Source organism: Microtus ochrogaster, unplaced genomic scaffold, assembly GCF_000317375.1.
Source record: "Microtus ochrogaster isolate Prairie Vole_2 unplaced genomic scaffold, MicOch1.0 UNK16, whole genome shotgun sequence".
NCBI classification, from domain to species: Eukaryota; Metazoa; Chordata; class Mammalia; order Rodentia; family Cricetidae; genus Microtus; species Microtus ochrogaster.
In genome coordinates, this window is record NW_004949114.1 from 1677483 (window position 1) to 1695856 (window position 18374).

The 18374-nt window shown below is 53.6% G+C and overlaps 1 protein-coding gene across 1 annotated transcript in view; it reads right to left on the reverse strand.

The window, feature by feature from the left end:
* Positions 1-234: 234 nt before the first annotated feature.
* The window catches only part of CUNH7orf50 (chromosome unknown C7orf50 homolog), a 101073-nt gene continuing 82933 nt past the window's right edge, over positions 235-18374 (reverse strand). The window contains exons 3-5 of the mRNA XM_005367107.2: positions 5958-6148; positions 2778-2859; positions 235-1520 (exon numbers count right to left, since the gene is read on the reverse strand). Coding sequence (XP_005367164.1) covers positions 1335-1520; positions 2778-2859; positions 5958-6148 — 459 coding nt within the window. The 3' untranslated portion in view covers positions 235-1334. The remainder of the gene's footprint in view (positions 1521-2777; positions 2860-5957; positions 6149-18374) is intronic.

Here is an 18374-nt window from a genome sequence, read left to right on the forward strand (position 1 = left end):
TGTGTGCCCTCCTGCCGCAAGACCTGAACACACCGTGTGTGCCCTCCTGCTGCATGATCTGAACACACCGTGTGTGCCCTCCTGCTGCATGATCTGCAACCTGAAACTCCCTGGCTCATGACCTGATGCTATCAGTCTCAGGGCTTTATTTATTTATTTTGGTTTTTCAAGACAGGGTTTCTGTGCAGTCCTGGCTGTACTGAACTCAACTCTGTAGACCAGGCTGGCCTCGAATTCAGAGATCTGCCTGCCTCTGCCTCCTGAGAGCTGGAATTAGCCTCAGGGTTTAAGACAGCTTATGGAAAACAAGCTTTCAGTATTTTCCATCCTCCCCTTCAGTTCTCAGCAACAAGGTTGCACACCTCTGCAAACTTGTTTTAAATCTTTAATAAATGACAAAATTAAATATATTCAGAATTGCTTTTAAAATAAATTTCTTATGATCTAGTAGATAATATGTGATCTGTACACCTCTTTTATATAGCTCTATTCCAGGGGTGTGTAAAAGTTACTTTGATGCCTAGGGGTTGTGAGTGAGGGTTTCTGAAAGCTGTGGGCTGGACAGCCCAGGAGGCTGAAGACAGACCTTGCACAGCTCCCATGCAAACCCAGTGAGATCAATGCTCAGTGAGTTAGACTTGCAGCAAATCCTCTCTGGCCGGTCAGTGCCCTCCCTACATGGCATCTATAGATGTTTCTTTATGGTCCCCAGGAAATTCACCCAATGAGAGTAGGTTACATGCTCTGACAGTGACACGGGTCCAGACACAAATGCTTAGTCATTCTGCTTCCAACATGTGGGCTGAGACAACCCAGTGAGAAGGAGCTGGACCTACTCCTGACACTGAGGGACAACACGTGGTTGCTGGAAGCCAGCCGGGGTCAAGGGGCAGCAGCCTCTAGTAGCTCCTGGCGGCCATACAGGTCCAGGATCTGCACTCCAAGTCCCCAGCAGGGCTTCCCTGTAGGCAGGTGAGTTGTTAGGCTGTACTGCAGTGGCCCTCAGACTGAGTATGTAGGAGATCCACCATCCCCACGCCAGGGAACCCTAGCTGATGGGGAAAGCCAGCATGGGCCAGTCTCTGAGATTTCATTCATAGAATCTGTTCACAGCCACCATGGGGCCACACACATGGGAGTGGCACCAGGGAGCTGTTTCTGGGTCTCAAGGCACCAGGACTGCGTATAGGTGTGTGTGTGTGTGGGGGGGGGGTCCTTCGCAGGACTTTGGAAGGAAGTCCTCAAGGCACATGACCTTCGGGTGACCTGCTTGCTCCCAAAGCCGCAGAGGAGGTAGCCAGCATGTCCTCGGGACCCAAGGCCACCTCCTCCTGTTAGGAGAGCAGCTGTAGCACCTGCCGGAGGCGCTCCATCTTCCCTAGCTGCGCATCTCTGGCCTCGGTGTTGGCCTCATCAAGCTCCTGCATCAGGGCCTCGGCCTTCTGGACTGTCAGCTCACGGGCACTGCCCTTCAGCCCCTCGAGGTAGTCCAGCAGGGTGGAGAAGTGCTCATCAGGAACCTGGGGGAAAGAGGAGAGTGCTGAGGGCCGAGGCATGGGGATCCTGAGCAGGGGCAGGGATCCCGCGCCGGCCTAGGCATCCAGCTCACACTGTCCTCACGATGGGAGACAGAGCTGTGTGCCAGTGACCCCTCCCCCCTGACCACCCTGCTGCTACTTTGTCAGGACAAGAGGGGGGACATGATGGAAAAGAGGCCAGTGTGCTGGCAGACATTCCCTATATACATTTTAAATACTTCTTTTGAAGCACCATCTCTAGCTCAGCCTGGCCAAGGGTGACCCCAAACTCCTCCTCCTTCTCCCTCCCTCTCCCACAGCAGTGCTGTGGTTACTAGTGTGTAACTTCACAGCCAGTGTATGCCGGGCTGGGGACGGAACCCAGGTCTTGTGCCCACTAGGCAGGCACTCCACCCACCGAGCCCTAGCCGCAGCATTTGACTTTGTTTCTATTTCAAGCTCATTTATTTTCAGTATGCCTACGTGAAGACATCATACAGCAGGGAGACCCACAACAGCGGGGGCAGGCCTGTGCCTGAAGGTGGGTGGGTTTGACGGGCACAGCCCTCACTTGACGCCTCCAGATATGGGCACCCAGCACCCTAAGAGGCACACACGGAGCATCCCTCACCCTATATGTATGACAGACACTCCAGGGAGCAGCCTGGGGGGAAGCAGTGGTGCGGCCCTGGGGGAAGGGTAGGAGAGTCCTGCAGGACAGAGGGCTTATGGGAGTTCAGCACCAACAGGGCAGCTCCAGCCCCCTAACTTAGCTGTGGGGTTCTGCTTCCAAATTCCATCTCTCCCCAAGGAACCAGATTCCACCTTGAGAGGAGCCCGGCACACTCACACTCTTAGACATGCAGGTGGCACGGAGGACAAGGAAGGGATTTAGGGTCCTGGCGAACAGGGGTGGAGGGTGAGAGAAGATGACACACCGCTGTATGGGACCACAAGGACAGCCCTCCCAGGCTGCACCTCTGCTGTAGGGGCCCACGTGACCTGCATGTGCACAGAGTCCCTCACCTGGACCCTGCATGCTGTATATGGATCCGGTCACTTAGGAGGGATACCCTCTGTGCAAGGACCCCATCTATGTGCCAGCATGCCATGCATAGGTCTTGGCACCTGGAAGACCCAGCCCCTATGCAGGGGTCCTGGTCAGGTGCTCATCTGCATGCAGAAACCTTGCTTAGATGGACACCTGCGCATGGACCCTGTCACATGAATGTCTTACATGCCCGTCTGCTGTGCACAGACCTTTTCTTCGTCATACATGTTCAGCAAGAGCCACGTCTGCCTCGTCTTTTGGAATCTCCAGCTCTCCTGCTTCCGGGCCCACCTGGGAACCAAGACAGACACTCAGGATGGAGGACGGTCCCAGGGTTCTGAGACCAGATCACCTGCAAGCTCGTGGTGGCGAAACCTGGCTCAGGGGGATGTGCACCCTCAGCACGTCTACTGTGGGTGGTCCCTTACTCCATCTCGGGTACCTATATTTGTAACAACAGGGATATAGGATCAATTTCCACCTGTACAATTCTGTTATTTTATGACTTTAAAGGGAGCATTCTAAATTTCTTGAATCCATCAATTCATTTTTGTTTTTTGAGACAGCCTTAAATAGCCAAGCTGGCCTCAAACTCACTATGTAGCCAGGGTCATCCCCCTGCCTCAGCCTTTTAAGTGTTGGGATTACAGAAAGTGTGACAGGATGCTGGGCTCATTTTTTTCCCTTTGCATTTTCATGTGTGTATGCATGCATGTTTGCAAGTGTGTGTGTGTGCACACGTGAGTGTGCATGTGCAGGCACACAAGCACGCACACATGCATGGAGGCTGCAATCACTCTTTCACCTTGCTCACTGATGCAAAGTCGAGAGAAAGTCTCTCTCTCTCTCTCTCTCTCTCTCTCTCTCTCTCTTTCTCTCTCTCTCTCTTTCTCTCTCTCTCTCAATTTTTTTGAGACAGGATTTCTCTTGTGTATCATCTCTGGCTGTCCTGGAATTCCCTTCATAGACCAGGCTAGTATCAAACTCACAGTGATCCACCTGCCTCTGCCTCCCAACTGTTGGGATTAAAGGCATGTGCTGCCACTGCCCGACTTAAAGCAGGGTCTCGTAATTAAACCCAGAGTTTACCAATATGGTAAGTCTCCAAATGCCAGTTTGGTCTTGGGATCCCCTCCCCGCTTTCTGAAGATGGAATTTCAGGCAGGTCTCCACGCTTTTCTTCAGTTCTGGGATCCACGCCCCAATCCTCCAGCTCATTTCCTCTGTCTTGGTTCACTAACTCCTCAGGCATTTCTGCCTCGGCAGTAAGGGTCTGAAGTGTGCCAGCATTAGCTGGGAGTTTCCTTGTAGTCCACTGAAAGGCTGTGCATGACCCCCAGCACACCCACCAGGTCTCTACATCCTCCTGGGCTAGGGGCCCAGGCTCCAACCGCAGGTCCTTGCTCTCACAGAAGCTTCATGGGACTCACAGACGGGCCATGAAGCCACAGTTCCCACCCGCCTCAGGGCTGGGCTGGGTTCCACCTACCACCTACCTGAGTGTCCGACCAAGTCCAAGGAGGGACTCAGGTTGTGTGAGGCCCCAGGACAGTCAAAAAATACATTTTCTGACTGTGTCCTGTTCCAAGCCCTACACCCCGTATCCTTCCATCCCTCGCACATATCCTACGTCCCTGAGAGTGACTTCTCGAGAGCAGGAGGATGCAAAGAGCCATGATCAAAGTGGAGACAGGACACCAGCCTGGAGAAGTCGGCTAGAGGTTACATACAGACCACAAACATTGAGGCTGCACCCCAGATACCTGAAATGGCAGGGCTGGGCTCGTTCTGAGTCCAGTGCACTTTAAGGTGGGAAGGAAGTCGCCATCTGGCAGGACAAAGACATCCCCAGGTCTGCCCTGGTCCCCAGCCTCTCTGTGGGTATTAAAAGTGAGGCTGCACCATCCCCTCTCTGGATACAAAGGCAGAGAATCCAGGGGCCTCAGCCCAAGCACACACCAGGCTTGGAATGAAGTACAGGGACCTGTCAACATTCCAGAGGCTGCAATGCCACCTGGGCCTGGCCCACAGTCCTGCCAGAGACACGGTAGGGCCTAAATGAAGGCAGAGTTGGCTACACTGTACTTGGTCTAACTCCCAGAGGGGACCGTGCCAAGGCCCACTGCCCTCTGTGATCTTGCAGAGGATTCTGGGACCAAGGTTTCCTCTGCTTTATGAGCTATGGGTGGGATCTCTTTCTAACCCATGTCCCCTTCCTGCATTCTTGGCTGCTGTAAGGATATCCTAATGACCAAGGCCAGGAGGAACACTCCTGACATAATGAAAGACCACAGTCTGGTTCATGAGTTCCATCACCCCATTAATCCCAGGAAACCTCGGCTGACCAATCACAAGGACTCTTGCTAGAGCCCCAGCTTCAGAGCAAAGGGCAGCCTCCTGCCTCTGCAGCTCCTGCAAAACCACCTCTCTACAAGGCTCTTTGACTCTTTGGGTCCCTTTGATCTGCCTAAAAGCTGACTGGGCTCTGGCCACTGGTTGCTGCCATGCCCACCTGTGCATGTGGCCTCCTGCATGGCAGATCTTGCACCTAAACACTCAGGCCCTGGGAAGGGCGGCTCTCTGGGGATGCAATTATTGTGAGGTTCCAGCTGCCAGCCACCACAAGCCAAACTTCTCTCAGCACCCACCCAGTGTGACGGTTAACGCTGCCAACTTGACAGAATTGAGACCTGCACAGGAAATGAACCTCTGGGCACATCTGTGAGGGAGTGTCTAGATGGGGTTAACCGAGGCGGGAAGACCTGCCCTGAATGTGAGCGGTGCTGTCCCAGGGGCTGGGGTTCAGGAGGAAGCACCAGGATTCACTTAGAGCAGCCACACATGGACGCGACGTGACTAGCTGTGTCGCCCTTCTCCACCACAATGAGATGTGGCCCCCAATACACCCTTCTTCCTGTAGGCAGACGTAGCGGCTTAGCAAGCCCACCTGGGAGGAGGCTGGAATGACAGCCCAGGAGCTAAAGATCGGTACACTCTCCTGCCTGGAACTCCAGGTCCAGGAAGGTCTGACACACCCACGGAATTGAAGATAAAATTAATCTTAAAAACCAAACAAAACACCCGGGGAAGATTCCTAGCTGTGGAGCTGTCACAATCTGCAATGCACTGTGGTTCAGGGACGTGGCCTCCCTGACTTCCAGAATATCTGTTTTCAGTGCCCAGCCAAGATGGTGGTGTGTCTGCAGGCTGGGCACACAGTAGCCACAGAGGGGACGTGCCTGAGGGCAGTTGTGTGGATACAGAATAGACAGGGCAGGAGCCTCCCCAACACCAGTCAAGGGGTGACATTAACCACCCGCCACAAGGACTTCTTCCCAGAATCATGGCAGCGGCAGAATGTTCTGGATTCAGCCCACAGTGGTGCTTACCCTTGGAGATACTCCAGGGCCAGAACGGCAGCCGAGGGCTTGGCTGGCAGGGTCTGGCCTTTGGCTGTCTGAGCCGCAGCAATGCCTGCCTCTCGCAGCCGCTTTTTCTCTTCCTTTTTCCGTTCCTTCTTCAGTTTCCTTTCCAAGACCCTCCTCTCCTCTGGGGACAGTTCAGCGCTGGCCTCCAGCACCTGAAAGTCAATGACAGGCTGTCAAGGCGGGCGTGGATGGGACCCCTGGACAGTACGCTGCCAGCCCACCCTTTCTATCCACAGTTCACAAAAGGCTTCAGAGACAGCCATATATGGGAGGCATGCGTGGTGGGAGAGTTCAGCTCAGGTGCCGGCTGCACCCAAGAGGTGTCAAGTGGACCGAGCACAAGTCTCATTCCTTCCGTTTCCTGAGCCTTGTGCAGTGACCACAGCAGCCACCAGAGGGCAGCAGTCCCATGGAAACCTTGCCTGTTCTTTTCTGGCAAGTCCCTAGCTGCTGGCTCCAGTCTGTCCTGAAGACCCAGGTGGGGGCTGGCATGAACTCCATTGCTAGGGACACCTCTCAGTGAAGGACCACACAGTGGGAGCTCCGCTATGGTAGGGCGCCGACCTCATGAAGCACCACTTCTGTTGGCGTCTCGCCGAGGAAGCCCATGCCTGCCCTGCCCTCCCCCCTTCCCCTAGAAGGAAGCCGGAGGATGGCACTGCAGTTCCAGAGAGGTCAGCCCACTTTGTCTTTCCTGGAAAAAGTGTAACTAGTATTGACTCAGATGTAGCTAGCAGCTCGGGAAGGGTGTGGGGTCATGGCGAGGAACCCAAGGACACTACCCCAGCCTTTTCAGGAAGGGTGAGTTCTCCACGATCCCAGGTTCTCATTGGTCCCACCCCCAGGACAGTAACGAGATATCGCAAACAGAAGCACTCCCTCCTCCCTGGGAAATCCACACGCACAGTCCAGCCACAGGAGACCCACATCTGCTCAAATAAGGGCACTTCCTCCTCAGTCTACAGAGAAGGGACATCGGGGACTCCAGAAGCTGCAGTAGGGCACCCTCCCCAACACAGGAGCCTCTGCCTCCCTCCCCCACAGTCACCCTGCATTCCCTCAGCTGGAGAGCTCCTAACCCGAGGAGTCACTGTAGGGAGAGTGCCCAAGGGCCCACTGGAGACAAGGAAAAGACCCTGGGGGTTAACTTGGGCCCTAGAAGTAGAAGGGGAACTTGGTTACCCTGGCTACCAGCTCTGACTGACTCTGGGCAGCTCCCTGCCTACGGCCTAGGTCCCAGAGGCTGTGTGTGTGTGTGTGTGTGTCTGAGTGTTATATAAACTGCAGCACTGAGAACTGCCCCGGGGCCGGCCTGCCTCTGACCCCACAGCCACATGGGCGGCACTGCACCACCAGGGCCAACGTCCAGCCAGAGAACGGGCAGAGCACTGGAGCAGTTAGAGGGATGAGCTGGGGAAGGCAGGAAACACCAACCTCCCACTGTCTGCTGGGCCCCAGGATCCTGGTCGTGGCCTAGGGATGCTGCCTGCTGACCTGCCACACAAACGAGAAGCTCTGGTGGCTCTCTGAAGTGTCCTGGAGCCCTGCAGCCCGTGTGCCCTCCAGGAAGGAGAGCCATGGTTCCTGGACTTAGTTGATGCAAGAGTCAAGGTGCAGCTAAGAACATAACGGTAGAGCCCAGTCTGCGCAGCCCGCTCTCTGCAGCAGGCTCTTTTCAGACACCGCAGGAACCTGACGGAGTCACTGTCTGCAGGAGACCCTAGCCAACAGGCAATCCCAGGTATCAGGACTTCTCACTGGGGAACTGAGTTCATATCGAAACCACACTTGGGTTCCCTACCCATGTCCCTGCCTGGGAATCAGAGAGCCACACTGCAGCCTCCTGCTATGCAACTTCCCCCATCTTCAGGAAATGCAAGAATAGATTCCTGCTTCTGCTACATGTCCCCCATGCCGTTCTTCAGACAACCCGCCATGTTGTCGCCTGTCTGCCCATGATGTTAGAGCCCTTCTGGCCCAGTCCCTCCTCTACAGTCATCCATCGCAGGGCCCCCTTGAATCTATCTCAGTGTCGCTCCAACACAAACCTAACACTGCCCTCCACTGGAGCTCCGAGGGAGGCCATGCTGCACTCCCCCCCCCTCCCCCCCCGTGAAGTCTGTCTGCAGCCACTGGAGTCACTGTTGTCACTGACTGTATCTGACGAAAAGGAAGATCACACATCAAAACCAAGGCTGGAGTGCTGGGTTAGCGCTACCACGCTCAGCACCCCCTTTATGGACAGGGCTTCGTGCAGCTCACTCTTGCCTTAAACTCATGGTAGATGCTGCACTCACATGCAGTAGAAAGGAGGCCTGAAAGGCAGCCTCAGGACTGTGGTGAGGGCTCAGTGGTTGTGGAGCACGAGTTGCTCTTACAGAAGACCTGGGTTTGGGTGTCCATGCCCACATGGTGGCTCACAACCATCTGTGACTGCAATGCCAGAGGGTCCAATGCCCTCTTCTGAACTCTGTGGGCACATCTGTAGCTCACATACAAAACACGCATGTATACATAATAAAATCCAAATTATAACTTAAAACATGACCCATAGCGTGCTGTTACATTGAGAACAGTGGTTGGAGACCCCAGACTTTTCATGCAGTATCCGAACACTTTCTTCCTTTCTCCTTTTTTTTCCCCCCTTCGAGACAGGTTTCTCTGTAGCTTTGGATCCTGTCCTGGAACTAGCTCTTGTAGACCTGGCTGGCCTTGAACTCACAGAGATCCACCTGCCTCTGCCTCCCAAGTGCTGGGATTAAAGGTGTGCGCCACCACCGCCCGGCTCCAAACACTTTCTTATGAATTGCTTTCCCGTCCTGAATTAAGTCGTGAATCCTCTGAGCTCCATTTTCCTTGAGAAATGGCATGAACTTCACTTGAAAGGGCCCTGTGCCCTTGGTTCAGGCTGAAACCTCAAACAAGGTCCCTAGAAAGCTGATTTGATAGAGACTGGTTCCCGATTTGGAAAACTTGGAAGTGTTTGACTGTCCCACGGTACTCTAGGGACACTTGGCTAGGCATCTTGTCATCCCTACTAAAACCAAGAGGCAAGGAAGAAACCAGTGGTCCTTGGTGGGCTGACACTTTGGGGCCACAGCAGAATCAGCAGCTTCCCAATGGCACACATGTGGGGTTCCTCCATCCATGTCTACATTGACACTCATGGTTTACACTGATCCAGACTGGGGGAGCAGCAAGTCCCATGCTGACAGGCACGGTTGGCTGAGCCACTCTGGGGACTGAGAAGGAACCTGTACTAGTCCCCAGTAGCCTCAGTAGCTAAGTTCAAGACTGCCTGATCTCACACCAGGTGTGTCTTCTCACGGAAGTGCTGTGGTCACTCTCCTGGAGCCCACTACAGAGGGCCTGGAAAGGTGAACAGGAGGGCCCAGGACAGGGCACTGGCCCTAGCCTGGGTGGTGAGAGAATGTCCTCATTAGCCCTAGACTCAAGGACTTGGAGCTCCTGGACTTGAGGACAGGTTCCGTGTACACGACTTTCCACAGCTGGGAAACCCAGGTCCATGTGTCTGCTGAATAGCATGACAGGAAGCGGCGATTAGTTGGCAGGATGGGCTTCCAGCTGTCCTGGAATCGGGGCAATCCTGCCTCAGCCTCCCTGAGTTCTGGGCATACATATCTGCTTTACTCACGGCGTTCAAGAGCCATGGCCAGTCATTCTGTGCCACACAGAAGCAGGAACCTGGGCTGTTTGTGCCTGCTGTGAGGTGAAGAGCCGCCTGTGGGCAGAGGCATCCAGGTGACCTGGCGTTTCCTGCCAGCTGAAGACTCTAGGTAGCACCCTTCCCCCTGCCTGCCCCCGCCATTACCAGGTGGCATGCAAGCCCAGGAAAGGCCCTGAACCCAGGGCAGCCGCATGGGCTTTGCTCTTATTTGCTCACGGGTTTGATCAGGAAGCAATGGTTGAAACTTGACCGTTCTGAAGCCTCAGGGCCTGAAGGCACACAAAGGGGCGGGTGCTGTAGCAGCACACCCCAAGCTGCCAGGACCCAGCTGTTGCCTCGAGCGCCTCCCTTGGGTTCCATGAGGGTCAAGAGGCCCTCTGTGTGGGAGGTGGAGAAAAAGCCCATTGCTCTTCCCTAAACTCACAGGGCAAAGAAATGTTCTCCCCTCTCCCCAGAGCTGGAGGAATGGAGCTGCTTGCCCTGGCCAGGATGTCACTTGTACAGGTGAAGGGGCTGTACCTCTGGCCCCCATCGATGATGTGGGGGGCAGTGTGACTGGGGTACATTCTCCTCATAGGGATTTGTGCTGTCCTGGGCCCCCCAGGCAGTGAGCACCCAGGGTTTTTGAGTATCCAATGGCTTGGATGTCTTGATCAAACATTCTTGGAATCATAGAGGTGGCTGGTGAATGCTCGGAGGGGACTCAGGAGTTGCCAAAAACTGTTAGCCAGCGTTTCTCTCAGGAAAAAGCCTATCTAAGGCGGTGTTCCTACAACAGGACACCTTCAGCTCGGCTGCTGTGGTCAGCAGGGGGCAAAGCAGGGCCTGCTCTCTCTCAGTCCCCACAGTCCGCGGGCTCTAGATGCTCTGTCCCAGGTTCAAGAGCCACAGGGTCCCAGGGACCTTTCTTCACTCTGTACTAAGCGCACGCTCCCCGCTGGCCACACTTTTAGTTTTGAACACACAGAATAACCAATACACAAAAGGACTGAGAATCCAAAGCTAGGCTGGGATCTGCAGCAAATCTGTCTCAAAAATAAACAAAAAACCCCAAAGGCGAGTTGCATGGCTCCAGGCCCAGTGCCACACTGCTCTGTGGGGTCCTTTTTCTGGGGGTCACTGAGGTCAGGTGCAAGGATGAACACAGGTGAGGGCAAAATGATCCTCTCCTGTCCCCACCCCCTCTATGTGAACAGAGCGAACAGAACAGGGCACACAACTGAGCGTGTGGCAGGGACTCCAGTCTTTCACGCACGATAGTCCCAAGGGCCCAGCAGGTGGGCTGACTGACAGAGGCCAGCACCAGGTCATACTTCTACCCTATACCCAGGTGATGCCTCTACGGTTTGGAGAGTGGTCTCCTAATGCCCTGTACCTGTTCACCAGCCACTGGGAATGCTGTAGCTATGGTCTCCAAGTGACAGTCATGTTTGAGGAGAGGAACATGAGCTCTTTGTAGAGGCTTCAGGAGCTGGATGACAAGGCCAGTAGACTCTGTCTAGAGACAGGAAGCCTCTTCCCACTCCACAGCCCAGAGTCACCCGGCCTCCACCCACTCGGGTTCAGCCCGAGTGCAGGATCTCACAGGAGTGTGCAACCTTGAGAGCCCAGACCTCAGCAGACTGTTGCCCAACCATGCACACACACAGCAGCAAACTTTTTGAAATAGCAAAACAAAAACCAGAGCACAACAAAATTAGGAAGAATGAGGAGGGAATGTGTTCTCAATGAGGCTTTTTATTTAGAGAGGATGTTGAAACGGGTGTATGTGGGAAGTGACCCAGGGACACCAACTAACTGCCAAGCCAACTGGTGCCCTACCAGGTCACACAGCTGACTCCAACTGGCGCCACACAGGGCGCACAACTAGGGAAGTGCCTCCAAGGCCCACTCTCTCTCGCTTCCCTCCCTCCTCAGTGTTTGCTTAGATTAGGATGATCTGGACACCAGGGGCATCTGTGCTTTGTTGTCACTGCTGCACAGAGGAACCAAAGTCCCCTCCATTCTGAACCACGGAATGACCTGCAGAGTCCACTCCGGAACGGACTGCACAGCTTGCTGTTGCAAGGGTCTGTGGGCAGTGCAGGGGTGGACACCAGCTCTGCCGTTGAACCACTCACAGGCAGACATAAGTGAGCTCCCAGAGGACAGGGACAGTGGCTGCCCCAACCAGCTCTGCATAGCTGTGCACTTGCCACCTCGGTGCCAAGGCAAGGGTCACGTCCACCTAAGGAGTCCCTTCTAGAATTGGCTTTTTAAATGCACAAGGTAGCACGTGCAGACATACAAAATGCTACTTAAAATTGGTATCAGAGAATACCAAGACGACAGCCCTAGCACCCCTACATCCCTGCATCCTCAGTGAGCTGAACGGTGGAACTGAGCAGCATATCTGAGGTTCCACCTGGGAAGCAAAGGTGAAGGAGACTGAGCCATCGCCAGCTATCACGGGACACAAGAATCCCCAGAGGTGATGGTTCTGTCCAGGTCACACACAGTCCCTTCTGCAGCCATGATAAAAACACCATATGTCATTTGGAGGTTAAACACAGACAAGTTAAAACCTGACCTTGACCTCAGGTTAAAGGCAGGGGAGTACAGACCCCAGAGAGCCACTTCTCTCCTCACCTGAGCACAGAACACACACACGGCCCCTAGGCTGGGAGTCCTTCAGCCCCCTACTGTGGGAAGGGTTTTCTTGGTTCTCTGTCCTTAAGCCACCTGACTCAGGCTGCCTGGCCCCAGTGACAAGGTTACAAAGGTCCCAACCCCCACTACTGCTCTCTCACGGCCTGCCACTCACAAGCCCACCATCACTGCGTGCCCAGTCCCACCACGGGAGTAGACAGACCCCAGGAGCTTGAGGAGGTGGGCAGGAGTGGACGTTTTGTTGACGAGGATGAAGGGCTGGCCCCAGAATATAAAAGCCACCACCTCCGTCCCTTTGCCTAAAGGTCACAGGAACTGGTCCCAGTGTTCAGCTCTTGCTCAAGTTCAAGTGTGAAGTCCACTGCATCCATGAGAGCAGCTTTTGGGCCAAAAGCAAGAATAAAACCAGTCCCTGCCACCTGAATCACACCAGTACACGTGCACCCACCCACACGCATGCACGTGCACACCCACGCGGGGTGCTAACCAGGCTCCTAGCACCAGGTAGGTCAGCTCAGAAGCAGCAGAAAGTGGCCATAGGCAGGGCCAGGAAACAGGGAGGTCTCTGATCAGACACCCGCAGTAGGAGACCCTGACGGGAAAGAGCGGGGCTCTGCGACAGCTTTCTACACAGGGAGTAAGACAGGAATCCATACAAACTAGGAAGGCAGGCAGATGGGGCCGACCTTCCACTGCACACAAAGCTGAGCATTCCCAGTCCAGGAAGAGCCAGCCTGCACAGACCCCCTGCACTGTGCAGAGGCCACACTGCATCCTTGGAGTTGAGGCCCAATCTCATTTGCTCAATTTCAGCAGCAATCTGTTTCCTTCACCCCAGCTGAGGGTTCTTTTTAGGAAATGTCTGAAGAGGCTTCTCGGGCCCTCTCCTTTTGCAACCCCTTGGCCAGTAGGCTTCTTTCTAGTCAGGGTCAGGTCCCCACCTCCCCTTCCCTAGAGATTTACAGCTTGCCCACCATCCAGAGATGGCTGCTCCCACCTGCTGGCCTGGAGCTCCTGGTCTCACAGGCCCCATCCCCAGTGCATCCTCCAATTCTAGTCGAGCCTGTGGGTAACAGACAAGTCCTTTGATTTTGGCTTCCTCTGTTACAGCGGCTGTGGCCAAATGCAAAAGTGCCTGGTGGGCTCCCAAGTGACATTAGGCTCACAGAAGCTTTCTTGCTGTGCCCAAGGAAGGCCATTTCTCCTGCTCCAATGGGCCCTGTTCTCCTGTACAGTGACTCCATAGGGATGGAGCTAGAAAACATTATTTTGAGTGAGGTAACCCAGAAACAAAAAGACAATTATCATATGTACTCACTCATAGGTGGTATTTATTTATTTATTTATTCATTTATTTATTTATTTGGTTTTTCGAGACAGGGTTTCTCTGTGGTTTTGGAGCCTGTCCTGGAACTAGCTCTTGTAGACCAGCCTGGTCTTGAACTCACAGAGATCTGCCTGCCTCTGCCTCCCGAGTGCTGGGATTAAAGGCGTGCGCCACCACTGCCCGGCATCATAGGTGGTTTTTAAACATAAAGCAAAGAAAGCCAGCCTATAAACCACAATCCCAGAGAACTTAGACAGCAATTCGGACACTAAGAGAGACTTACATAGATCTAATCTACATGGGAAGTAGAAAGTAGAAAAAGACAAGATCTTCTGAGTAAATTGGGAGCATGGGGACCTTGGGGGAAGATTGAAGGAGGGAGGGGAGAGGCAGGGAGGGGAGCAGAGAAAAATGTAGAGCTCGATAAATATCAATAAAAAAAAAAGGAAAAAAGTGACTTCATAGGAATCCAAAAGTGCACTGATTTTCCTGCAAAAATGTGATGATAGCCCGGCGGTGGTGGCGCACGCCTTTAATCCCAGCACTCAGGAGGCAGAGGCAGGCCGATCTCTGTGAGTTCGAGACCAGCCTGGTCTACAAGAGCTAGTTCCAGGAGAGGAACCAAAACCACAGAGAAACCCTGTCTCGAAAAACCAAAAAAAAAAAAAAAAAGTGATGATAGCTCTGGGCCAACGAGGGCAGAGATGACCAGACACAGAGGCACAAATGACACATACGGACACACACGCGTACAGGCGCATGCTCCTTGACAGCTGTTACTAGTTCGTGCAGATCTTGCTATTTTAATGCAAACCGGACTCCAAAAGCTTGAAAAGTCCGCTAGGCAAAGCGCATTCCAAGGTACAGGTGCATACAGCCACAACTGTGCACAGTGAGACTATCAAACCAGGCTCCTGTGTTAGCTGGGCAGCCTATGACCCTTATTCCTTCTTCTCCAGGTCCAGTGATGTTGTGAGTGCCAACCTGTAACATGGACTGCAGTCTCACCTCAGGGTCCTAACTTCACCACCTTTACCCTAGGCTTCAGGGCTTCCTGCAGAAGGGCACGCCTGGGCTCGAGCTGTTGAGAGGGCCTGCAAGAACATCTGCCCCCTGGGAGAAGAAACACAACAGGCTACTACTGGAGCAAGCAACAGCGGAATCAACACTACACGGGGACTTCATTAAGTATGTCATTGGCCCGTCCCACTATTTACATGTAGTTTTTATTTGAGTCACTGTTTCTGGGGTTAGGCTTCTGCACACACCACAGACAGTCTAAAGTGTTCGCACTGTGGGCTGGCTAACCAGGCAAGCCATATCAAAACCAGTGGGATAGCTGAGGATAGGCAGCGGAGCCAGGGACACCCAGGCGAGCTCGTGGGGAGAGCTGTCACCGGAGCCTGGGGCCACCTCGAGCCACCCACACCTGGTCACGCACTGACCTCCCTCATAGACAGTCAGGAGTCCTTGGTGTGGGCAGCTGGGACCCTGATGCTCCACAACGGGGAGCCCGGGGACTAGGCCGGAACCAGATCCAGCCTGCTGGATCCTGATGCAGGCGCATAAGTGCCCTTGGCAGGTGGTGGGCGTGGTCTTTGCCAGCGCCTGTGCCTGCACCGTGGGGCTGCATTTACAGTCGGGGACGTGGGTGGCCGCATCCAAGGACAGGCAGAGCTGTAGCCAGGATGAGTGCTGCAGTGCCTTGCTCCCATTCCAGGATGCTGGGGACCAGCGTTTCATAGCTCCGGACACAGGGTTCGCAAATTAAAATAAGGAAGGGGTGGAGAGGCTCTCAGCAGTTGGAAGCACTTGCTGCTGAGAGGGCCCGTTTGGTTTCCAGAACCCACAACCACCTGCACTTCCAGTTCCAGGGGGTATGTGTGTACAGATACGCGCGCGCACACACACATAGAGAAAATGAATAGTGAATAAATAAATAAATAAACAAGACAAAGAAGAAAACTCAGCGATTCTCCTGCCTCAGTCTCCAAGTGCTGTTATCACTGGACTAAGCCACCTTGCCGGGTGCTCACACAAGAACAAGGACAATGGCCTACAGTTGGTGGCTAAGAACACGCTGCATTTCCGCACTGAAGACTCCTGATGCTGGCAGTGAAGACAATATGGCGATGCACCAAGGCTGAGCTCAGGGCATGTAATGAAAGTTTGCCCCCAAGGCCTTCAGGCTGGGCTCTATTCATAAAGCACTGAAAAATCCTCCTATCACAAGGCTGCCAGGAAGCAAGGCTGGCATATCTGGAGAGATGTAGGAGGAACCTGCGGCATCAGAGCTGGGCACGGACAAGGTGCAGGACACAAGGCATCCTGGTCCTGTGGGGACACTGTGAGGTAGCTACGAGGATTTGCTGTGCTATTTTTCCAACCAGGAAACCCCTAACTATTTCAAATTACAAAGTTGAAAATAGCAACGGTAGAGAAGAGGACTCACCGGAGCATCTCTGGGGCTTTAGCTGTCCTGGCTAGATTTTGTCAATTTGACACAAGCCAGAGTCATCTAGGAAGAGGAACAGCAATTGAGAAAATGCGTCTATCAGACTGGCTTTTAGGCAAATCTTTGGGCACCTTCTTTTTGTTATTAGTGATTGATGTGTGAGGGCCCAGCCCACTGTCCTGAGTGCTGAAGGAAAGCAAACTGGGCAGGTCCTGGAGAGCAAGATGGTAAGCAACACTCTTGCACAGTCGGCTTCAGTCCCTGACTCCCCTCTGCGATCACGTGTGGCCTGAGAGTGTTATATGAAGGAGTAAACCCTTCCCTCCCCAAGTTGCATTTGGTCACTGTGGTTTTCTGTTTGGTTTTTCGAGACAGGGTTTCTCTGTGTAGCCTTGGCTGTCTTGGCACGTGCTCTGGCTTCAAACTCACAGAGATTCTCCTGGCCCAGCCTATAGAGGTGTCTGCCATTACACCCAGCATGGTCAATGGTCATTGTGTTTTATGATAGCAATAGAAAGCCTAACAAAGACACCTGGGATAGCCTGAGCAGCTCAGGGGAGCTGACTTCACTTGAGCCATGGACTGATGGTGACAACCTTGAGGGAAAAACCCAGTCGTGGGAAGCCTCCCTTGACTCAGTACTTTCGCCCAGACCAGCATGGGTTTCCTCCTGCCTTCATCAGGTCAGGGTGTGTCAGGCTAAAACATGAAATCGCAGGGCTTGGATGTAGCCTCGTAATAAAGTACTGGTCTTGCTCACATGAGACCCAGCCCCAACACAAAACAAGCCAGTCTTGTCTCCTCAAGCCTGGGTGGACAGCAGCTTCTGAGTGAAGCTCATTCTAGACTTGTCCTTAGTACCTGCCCATATAGACCTGGCTGGCCAGATCTGAGGACCTGGGTCCTTCATGTATGCTTCTTGGGAGAGAGTCAGCTACTGCTGCTTGACTGGCAAGGTGGGACATGCTGTAAATGAAGAGCAGTCTCAGACACCTGCTGCACCCAGGGTGCATGCAAGTCTAAGAGGGCAGAGGATAATTGAAGGGAATTGGTTCTTTCCTTCTACCACGTGGGTTCCTGGGATCGAATTCGGGGCTGGTGCCAAGGGCCTTTACCAGCTAAGCCTTCTTTGCTGACCCTTGTCTCTCTAGCTTAGGATAGCCTCAAACTCAAAGCAATCCTTTTGCCTCTGAGCCCAGTCAGAGAACATAGTGAAGTTGTCTGAATACAACAGAGTGGCACCGAAGGGCATCAGAATCGAGCTGGGTTGAGCTTCATCAAGGCCCACCCAAACCCTTTCAGGGCTTCTAGGAGCCATGGAAACTGTTAGGAGGGGCTGGGGATAGCAGGCGCAGTGCTTGCTTGGTAGACATGAGGACCCAGGATCGGACCCTCAGTGTCACAGTTTCTTTTCCTGCTGTATAAAATATCCTGACAAAAGCAAGAGGGTTTACTCTGGCTCACAGTTCAAGGTCAAGTCCAGCAGATCACAGAAATCACCTGGCACTTGGGAGGCAGAGGCAGGTGGGTCTCAGTGAGTTCGAGCCTGGTCTACAGAGTAGTTCCAGGACAGGCTCCAAAGCTGCAGAGAAACCCTGTCTCAAAAACAAATAAACAAACAAAACCAAACAAAAACCAATCACAGAAGTCAAGGCAAGTACCTGAAGTCATCAGGAAACAGGGAAAAACACTCAACTCCCTTTCTACACTTACACAGTCGGGATCCCAGGCAGGGGATGTTCCTGCCCATCTTCTCACATTAATCAAGACACCCGAGCTAATGCAGAACAGGAATGTCCAGAGGCCTGTCTCCCGGGTGACTCTAGAGCTAACAATTGACTCTCATTATTACACCTGGCATCCAGTAAAGTGCTGACCACGGTTCACTCGCTAATCCCAGCACTGGGGGTGGGAACAGGAAGATCCCCAGAGCTCTATGGCCAGCCAGCCTAGCCTAATCGGTGAGCTCCAGGATCAGGGGGGTGAACTGGCTAGATTTATGTCAACTGGGCACAAGCTAGAGTCAACCGAGAAGTCAACTGAGAAAAATGCCTCCATAAGATCGGGCTATAGGCAAGCCTGTGCGAGGCATTTCTTAGTGATTGATGGGAAAGCCCAGCCTATTGTGGGCAGGGCCACTCCGGGGCTGGTGATCCTGAGCTCTATAAGAAGGCAGGTCGAGCAAGCCAGGGGGAGCAAGCAGGTAAGCAGCTCCCCTCCATGGCCTCTGCATCAGCTCCTGCCTCCAGGTTCCTGTCC